The sequence below is a fragment of the Ambystoma mexicanum genome, chromosome 2p (genome assembly GCF_040938575.1).
Source record: "Ambystoma mexicanum isolate Mex_15411 chromosome 2p, UKY_AmexF1_1, whole genome shotgun sequence".
NCBI lineage: Eukaryota > Metazoa > Chordata > Amphibia > Caudata > Ambystomatidae > Ambystoma > Ambystoma mexicanum.
Window position 1 is genome coordinate 618,524,393 of NC_090923.1, and position 9,571 is coordinate 618,533,963.

The following is a 9,571-nucleotide window of genomic DNA, read 5'->3' on the forward strand; positions in this document are numbered from 1 at the left end:
TTGTATTTTTCATTTATTTGCATTTGTAAAGCGCAAAACTGCCCTCAGGCATCACAGCACTATTAAGAATGCTTGCTTAGTTACATAAGTGCATAAAGTCAGTATAGGTGACATAAACATGAGGGCCAACCCCATCTTGAAGGGCGGCAACAGCAAGCAATGCATAAAGTCAGTATGGGTGGCATAAACATGAGGGCCAACCCCTTCTTGAAGGGCAGCAACAGCAAGCAATGCATAAAGTCAGTATAGGTGGCATAAGCATGAGGGCCAGTCCTAAATTGCGATGGCAGCAGCCGCATTAATAAATGCCTATTCACGACCAGGAGGGTCAAGTATATCAGCTATAACTGAAATTATTGTTAACACAATGGAAGGTTGGATGCAACAAAGGCCAAAGGCAGAGGTAATGATTGTAGGTGATTTCAATGCCCACTGTGATCTAGCGAAAGTAGAAATGGAAACATGGGAATTAATAGAGGGGGAATTTGACTTTATGACATAATTGGGGAAAAGACTTGGGGGAAAACATCATAAGACCCCCAAACAGGTGGATGATGGAATTGTCTGGGTAAATTTCTTGAAAATTATGGCATGTAATACTTAGAGCCAGATGAGAAAAGAAAGAGAGAAACTACCTGGCCTAACGGGTAAGGTAAGCTACCGTTTAGACTATATGTTTGTGTGTATAGGGTTATTGAAATATATATCCTGTTTTGAACACATAGATACTCTGCTGAGCGATCATAAAGTATTGAAATGCAAACTAACTAGCAGGCCATATCTTAGTTGGCAGGAGGGAATGACCCGGAATACACAAAGCTCCCTAGATGGAAATAGGTTAATGTGGATGGAACGGAATTTAGAGAAATGTGATAATATGTAAACTTGTATGCCCCTTGATGAACAGGAGATTGCCTAAATGGTCTAAATGTGATAAGTAACTTGTTGGGTATTATACAGAAAAATAATAGAAATTGGAAAGTTGTACAAAAGGTGGGGAAAACACATAACAATGTCTTTGCTAGCCAGATTAATAACCGGAAAAAGGACCTGAAGGATAAAATAAGGAGAATTAAGAAGATAGCGTACATGGAGGAAAGAGGGAAGAAGCAGGAAATATCATCACTTAAGACCAAATATAAAAACTGGTTAAAGGCATACAAACAGAACATCAATAATGCGAATTAGCGTATTATATTTGTACTTCTTAGAACTCATGACTCAAAGAAAGTTTGGTGTTTGTGTCGGCAATATCTCCTAGAAGAGAACAGGACCGATATAAATGGTGTTGGTCAAGAAATGTGGATAGAATATATTTCTCGACTTTTCTTCACTAAAAATAGTAGTAAAACCACTGAAGGCCAGAAGTGGAAGACAAATGGGCACAGTTTTCCATTTGACAAACAAGATATTCTACAAGTAATTAAGAAAATTAAATCTTCCCGAGCACCCGGCCCGGATGGGATTGCATATATAGTTATTAAATGCAACCCTGACAAATGGGCCTGGTTACTGTTCCACCTATTCTCGTGCATCTGGAAAAGTGGAAAAATTCTGGATAGCTGGCAAAAAGCCATTTTTGTCCTGATACACAAAAAAGGGGACAGAACGTCCCCAGATAACTATAGAATTTTGGCTATGGCAGACAGTAGTTGTAAAATATTTTGCTCACTGCTACTAAGAACTATTAACAAGAGGAGCAAGGAGAATCAGCTGCTGTCTATGCAACAAACGGGTTCAGGCAAGATAACAGTACCCTGGACAATCTGGTTACACTAAACTATATTATATCGGATACCTTAGCCAAGAAAGGAACTAACCTATATGTGTGTTTTATAGACTACACTAAGGCCTTTGATGGTGTAGATAGGAAAAAACTGTGGGATAAATTAGCCAAATGGCAAATATGTCTGGTTGTACTACATTTCCTGAAAGAAATGTATAAGGAAACAACAGCGGTAATTCGCCTGGATAAAGGAGCTAAATATTCCACACCCATTAGAATAAATATGGGACTAAAACAAGGTTGTGTCACTTCTCCAGTGCTTTATAATCACTATGCTGCCGACACGTGGGAAAGATTCATGAAGTTAAATAATTTCCCTCCAAAAATAGGAAAAAATTTTATTAGTTGGCTAATGTGTGCGGATGACCCTGTTTTATTAGACAAGACACCGGAGGGTCTGCAACGGATGTTAAACCCGGTACAACAATATTCAAAAGAAAATAATCTAAGTATTAATATTGGAAAAACTAAGATTATGGTGTTCGGGGGAAGGGAAAGCAGGCTATCAAAACCCCCATATGTATGGAAAATGTATTCCAAAATAATCGAGGTGGTTGATAGTTACTCATACTTAGGAATGCCAGTTATAAATAAACCCCTATGTGATTTCAATTTTGATATGGTGAAATTGAGAGTGACCAAAAAATTGAATCTGGTCCGAAGTTACATGAGCAAGAAAGGGGGATATTCTGTGACAGGTCTCCTAGAAATCTATAAAACCTGCATTATTCGGGGGCCTTATACGCATTGGAATCCGTGGGGGAAAGAAGTATGGGGAGTCTTGGAAAGATAGAAGGGAAAATGTGGAAAACAGCACTATGCTGGCCTGATCAACGCCAATATAAGCGATCAGATGCAAATTGGGCATTACCTCGCTGGAAACTCTAAGGAAAATTAATTGTTGTAAACTGTAGGTTAAAATGGTGGTCCAGAACAACAAAGAGGTAACCCTGATGAGCTTAATAGGAGAATATATTTGTAAGAAAGAAAAGGGAAATACATTTATTCAAGGTCTTAAATCCACTATCCTTAGGTTCTTCAGCACTGTAAATGTGAAATTGCCCACAGTGGCTAGTGATATATGGCCGATGTATAATGAGCTTAAAAACAAAGCCCTCATTTGGGATACTAGTGATAATTTAACTACTTTAAGTATAAAGCAAAGGTACAAGATGTATTCAACACCAGGGTTAAAACCCTCTGTTCCCCAAAACTATTCAATTAAGGTTAGAAATAGAGAGTTTGCGAGATTCATAATTGTGCTGCAATATAACATACTACCCTGCCTTGAGTATACTGATGCATGGTTAGATATACCAAAAGAGGAAAGATTGCATAGAGAGGTAGAAACCTCGAGACATTTGCTAACAGAATGCCAAGAGTTACAATAATATTATTACAAAGGATATAAGGACCTGGAATGCAATATAAATATGATTGGAACGGACCAATTTTGGTCACATATATATATGGCAGACCCGTTGGTATACATAGAGACAGCATTTATATCTGTAAAAGGGTTGTGGTTAAAATGCCTAAAGTGCTACAAGGCCCGTAATTCGGATAGGTGATGACGATGATTTTATGTGATCATTTTATCAAAGAGATAATGTTAATGAAATGTAATTTGTTTTAATAGAAAGGAAATTGTGGGTAATGTGATTTGATAATCAATGTATAAATGAATAATAATAGTTTTGTGGAATTACTGTAATTGTTTTAAGAACATTTTTGTCTTAGTGTATAAGGTTTTAACTAACCAATTTGCACTTTAAATAAATAAAAAATAAAAATAAAATAAAGCAATGCACTGTGCCTAATTGTACAGTGTCACCATTCAACCCCACATGCTTCACTTGATCGGTGTTAACAGCATCTGTCTGAATTTGCACAATACAGAGTTTTGATAATGTAATTCACACCTGCCGGTTTTTAACATTGTCCTGGTGAACAACATCAGGTTTGTGTTTAATGTACAGTATGTGTGTCATATTCTCAGACCAAGATCATAGATCAAACTTAATTGATCAATCGGATACAAATCTCCCTAAAGATGGAATACTGTCTTGATATTTTATGGTTAGTGGATTTGAAAATTGACAAATTTGATTGCTCTTGGAAATTACCTAAATGACTGAATGAGCAGAAAAAGCATAAGTCTGAGACAACAACACAATGAACATAAAGGTTCTCTTATATTAACGTCCGTTGCATTAGGGTATTGATCTGTACGTAATAGGTCATATATCGACCTGCAGCAGTTTGCCTTCATACTTTGCAAACAAACAAGAGTGTGACGCATAATCTAGCATCAACTGTAACTATTCACCAGCTCCTTGCTCTAGTTCTCATCTTCACATATAGAATTTTGGGGAAGAATTTAAACTCAAAAATCACACCCTGAACTACAATATTACAACGCACACATATACCTGAAAACACACACACACACACAAAACCATGCTTGTGCACATGCGCATTCACACACTCACACATCCATCCGATTATTAATCGAGATGGAGAGGCCAGGGATGCAGAACTCAAGCAAGCTTTCAAACCCTCTGTGTTAGTGCTAGATCAGAGTTTTATTCAATGAAAATGGTGTGTCAGTGTTGCTTTTAGCCCATGACTGTACCCCTCGTCTACACATCCTTCACCTAAATTATCTTCCTGGTGTGCTTCCACAGATGACTTCATTCCCTCGCCCGCAACCTCAAAAGCAGTGGCGGTGCACTACGCTCGGGCCATTGTCGTCATACAGTTTACGGTTGATCCAGAGATTCTGGAAGGAGTCTAGGCAGCCCACAATAGATCCTCCGAGCCAGGCTGCAAATTTGCGATGCGGGGATGCCATCACATTGATGGCAGACCTGGCCTTTTCTGAAAGTGATAGCTCCTTCTTGATCCTTTCAGGGAAGCCACGGAACAGCGATGAGCCGCCGCAGACCACCACATTAGCAAGGAGCTCGGCCTGATGTTCGGGTGCACATTTCATTACACTGTTCATGGCATGGACATGGAGGCCCACCTCAGCCATGCCAATCGAGGTGGGGTTGAAGAAAGCCTCTGGGCATCGGAATCGTTCACTGCCAATGGAGATAACTTGCCCATCAGGTAGGTTGAAATCCATGAGGTAGTTTTTCTCATCCCCCTCTACTTCCATCTCAAAGTTACTGGCGACGTAGCAGCACTTCTCTTTGATGTCAGAAACGAGCCCCATCTCTTCCTCTCCGAAAGAGTTACCACACTCAGCCATCAACTTGGCTAAGAATTCAGTAAGATCAGCACCTGCCAGGTCTAGACGGTACGTGGCATGTGGAAGAACGTACCCATCATGAATTGGGGCTGAGTAGGAAGTCCCATGGCCAGACTCTACCACCAGCCCACAGGTGCGTCCATAAGAATACATTGACATCAGGGACTGGTGGGCTGCATACATGGCTGGCACCCCAAAGTTCTCGAAAAGCAGCTCAGCAATTTTCTCACGATTGGTAGTTGGGGACATGGGTGCATCAGTGATCAAGACGGCGAGCTCTTCAGGGCAAACACTGAGCTCTGTGTAGAAAATATGATGCCACAGCATCTCCAGAGCGTCCCAGTCAGTCACCACCCCGTGGGTCAACACATCCCTAGTCTGGACATCAGAGCGGTTTCTGGGCACGTTGTCGCCAATGTAGTAGAGAGGGGTGTCTTTTCCTCTCATCTTGGGGACACCCACCAAGGTCTTCAGGGTGGAGCGAGGCTTCTCATCACCAGAGAAACCAGCTTTGGTGAAGCCCGTCCCCGTGTCAATCACAATCGCTGCATAATCTTTATACTTCTCAGACTGGTCCTCGTCTACCACTGCAGTGGTTGAGCCGCGAGAGCTGGGCCTCCTGGGGGTGGAGGCAGCTGATGGGCTCCTCTGCGCCCTCCACGAGTCATTTTTGTTCATTGTGATCTCTTAAATGTGTGCCTGAGTTCCTATCTGTGCCGTGCAGGTTACCCAGCTACCTTAGAAAGAAGCCATGAAATAGCAGCACCAGCTTAGTTTCTATCACTAAGGTGATGCCGACATGACAGCGTGACATCACAATCAGAGGAAGAAGACACTAGCACTCTCGGAGCTTCCACTGCAGGCAACACAGACGCCTATTTGCAAGTGCCGTATCAGAACTGGAGGAAGCCCCTCGCTTCTCCATCATACAGTGAGTGCAAATTATGAATCAAATGACTCTAAGCAGTGCTGCAACTAAGCAGAACTCATCTAAACTTTCTATCGGTGATCCGTACAGGCAGAGGCCAATGAAAGAACGGGCACTGCCGGGGATGATCTTTTTCTCCCTACCCTATTCCTGCAGAAACAGGTACACGATTATGACGATTATGACGTGGGGACAAATGGGCATGTTAGCTTGTGGAGCAGCCCTGACTAATCACAAGTCTCATGTACAATACAATGTTCGAGCCGTCCTCTCATGCGTAGGTCTGGTGATGTCTTCTGTTCTCTGGCAGGGATGTGTGATATGTTACTGCCAAGTATGGCTTGCTCTAGTTGTCAGTACAGACAGAGCTGTTGTTGCTGCTGCTAGTGTGCGCATGTGCCAGTAATCGTCTCTTTCCGCGATGAACTTGGAATAATGTCGCTTACCTGCTTTTGTACTCCAAAGCCTTCTGCTTTCCAAATTCCTTACATACTTCCCAGTGGAAAACTGCACACAAGTGGGTGGACTCGGGTAGCATTCGCTGAGCCTGGTGCCACAGGTGAATATTATTAAAAGTTTCTTGAGCTCGTTTAGCAAGCATCCTTGAAGGTCTGAGTGGATGGTTCACGCGTTAAGCGTTCACACCAGCCACGGATCTCCCTGCACTGTGAAAGTTAGAATCCCAAATCCACCCTTCATGCGTCTGCAGCTCATAAATTAAGTAACACTAAAGTTGGCAATTACAAAACGTCTTATTGCAGCAGTAGTGGAAGTGGAAAAAAGTAAGTAGTGGTACTCTGGTTGCATACAAAAAGGAGGGCGAGCAATGGCGGGGCAGATGTGAGGGTGAAGGGGATTTAGGGGAGGGACAGCAGAGGGACAGGCAGGACAGGTGGGGCTTGACGTTGGGTTTCAATGGTCCATGGATGTTTTTGCATTGTGACAAGACTAGACATTGGCTCGAATAATGAACGAATGGCACTAGATTCGTCTCTGAAATATAAAATCAAGATATTCATAAATAGAAATCTGTGATACAACTGTGCATACAAATTAAACAAGATACTATTTGACACATATCTTTTTAGAACATGTTTATTGGGGTTATCTGTGAATCATCATTACTAAAACACATAATTACAAATATAATTTCAACATATTTTCATTGGAAATAAAATTAGAATTTTGTAGGCTTCTATAGATTGTCAGTAGGTAAAACTGTAATTTTCCTATATTAATAGTACTGGACGTTTATCCATCTATGACAGTTCAATGTTCATTTTTGATTACTGTATCTTTTCTCTCAATGAATACGTTTATTTGCAAGTGACAGTAATTGAGCAAAGTAGGAATTCAGTACTTTGAGCAAGTCCATACCTATACCTTACACTCGATACACCACTTCCACTAATCATCTGGCTGTAGTGGCTTCAATTGAATCCAAATATTGGCAGTCACCCTTCTCTGGTCCTTGGCTCCCTTGGGAGCCACTCCCCTGCTCCACTCCTGGTTTGACGCTCGACTGCCCAGTCAGTCACAGTCAAAAACAAACTGAAGCAAATGGCTTCCATTTTCTGTTCTCTGGTTCTGTTTAAAGTGCACTTTGCAAGCCTCAAATTCCCACTCTTGCATGGTGTGCCATTCCAATCAAGTGTACAATTAATTTGAGAAAGATAAGGTAACAATAGCCACTTCAAAATCACTCTACCTCCCACCCTGACTGAAAAGGCATCACGGCATACACCTTGTGCACTGAAAAAAACACAGGTTAAAAAATGGAACATACACCGTCTGGGCACACGTATATGCACTAACTTCCCTAACCACCAAACTAACCCACCACAGAGACACCAGAACAACTCCCCACACTCCTGAAGTACTACTCTGACAGTCCCACAGAGAACCACTCAAACGATCACCTTATTAAGCTGAAATGCACATTAATTATTGCCCCAGACTCCTCACAAAAATATCCAAAATATACACCACAAAGAGCTGCATCTTAAGATCTGCGCACATGATCGTGGTGACAAAGCAATCTTGCCCTGGTCCCCTATAGTAGATTTGGGTGGTGCAAATTATTGAATGCTGCAAATTTCAATAGAGCAGGAATCATAACTTGGGCCCGTGCAGAAGTGAGGTGATAGGGTGAAGGTGAGACACTGATATGAGGCAGCATTGAAAATTCATACAAAGCAGAGAGGAGGGGTAACCTGGGATTTGCCCTTTTATGGTGGTGCAAACGTTCAGGGAGGGACTAACATCTAACTTTAACAATTATTAATCAACTAATTACTAATTTGAACCCGTAATCCATTAACACACATAGGGCCTCATTGCGGCTTTGGCGGTAGCCATGCGCCACCAAAACCGTGTCCGGGTTCCCTGAATGGGGAATTACCGGGCCATTCCGAGTTTGTAGGGCCCGGTAATTCCCCCTACAGGGAACCCATGCCCGTACCTTCCCCATTCCCATTTGAGTCCCCATGGGGGCAGGGAGCTAACAACGGGGCCGATTACGACCGGCCCGTTGTTAGCTCCCTGGTCCCGCGAGGGAACCTTGTAATGAGGCGGAATGGGTTTAATGGGTCCGCCACCATTAGCGGCACCCGTTAACCCATTCCACCAGGGTCGTAATGAGGCCCTTAGTGTTTAGAGTGGGACAGCTGAGGCCATAGCATTTGGTGCACACTTAGGATGCAAAATGGGATGTAAATGGGACTGCAGACACATGCTCTGAAATGCTGCTTGGAGAGCAAATGGCAGAATTAAAGCTACTTTTGCGATGGGGAATGGGATGGTTAGAAAACATGGAATGTGCCGCAAACTAGGTGCATTTTTTTCTGCAGGAAACTGGACGGAAAAATCTTTCAACTAAGCCACCCAAGCTCGCTGCGCTAAACTCTGTGTAAAGGTGACAGGATCGGGTCACGTGTTCATTTTCTGGAAGATTCTAGGGGGCCTGGCACCTATGAGGTGTCTGATTGATGGGATGACATCACTGTAAGAGGCAGGAATATAGTATGCCTCCTGTAGGGAAGATATGCCTTGAAAGGAGAAGTTCAGAAAGAGTTTAAAAAGGCGCAATTAGAGAAAGGCTGAGTCTGGGATCCTTGCTGCTGAAAGATGGAGAAGGAGGGGTGCAGAGAGAGGAGAGCGACATCCAAGCAGCACCGGCATGGAGAGGCATCCCTTGCTACCATTGCAAGCAAGGTCCTTTTAGGCATATTCGGGTAAGCATATCAGTAACCAAGTGAAGACATTGGATCGTGTTTGTGTGCAATAAAATTTAGCTGGGGTGGGATTTGCATGTGGAAAAATAAAATCATATCAGGCATCAGCCAAATCTATTTGCTATCCATTTGCTGAAGTGAAATGCTTTTCTCTATGTAAGATTAGTTGCCAAAAACATAATAAGAAAAGAAAGAAGTTACTGCTCTCAGAGCTAAGAGCAACAGTTACTGCTCAAGGTTGGTCGCACAGTGTCTTCTGCCAAGTTTAGAGGAGGGGGAGAAAGCTTCAATAATTCTCTAAGAAGACAGAGGGAAATTTCGTCTGATGGGAGAGAAGCGGAAAGTAGTCTAAAACTGCTACTGGCATA

The 9,571-nt window shown here is 42.4% G+C and overlaps 1 protein-coding gene across 1 annotated transcript; it reads right to left on the bottom strand.

Moving 5' to 3' along the window:
* Positions 1–4,352: 4,352 nt before the first annotated feature.
* Positions 4,353–6,044, bottom strand: LOC138565907 (actin-5-like). The gene has a single exon (XM_069643037.1). The coding sequence runs from the start codon at positions 5,718–5,720 to the stop codon at positions 4,500–4,502; it is 1,221 nt and encodes a 406-aa protein (XP_069499138.1). The 5' UTR covers positions 5,721–6,044; the 3' UTR covers positions 4,353–4,499.
* Positions 6,045–9,571: the final 3,527 nt, after the last annotated feature.

Coding starts and splice junctions, on each gene's coding strand:
- LOC138565907 (XM_069643037.1), bottom strand. CDS start 5,720: ATGAACAAAAATGACTCGTGGAGGGCGCAGAGGAGCCCATCAGCTGCC.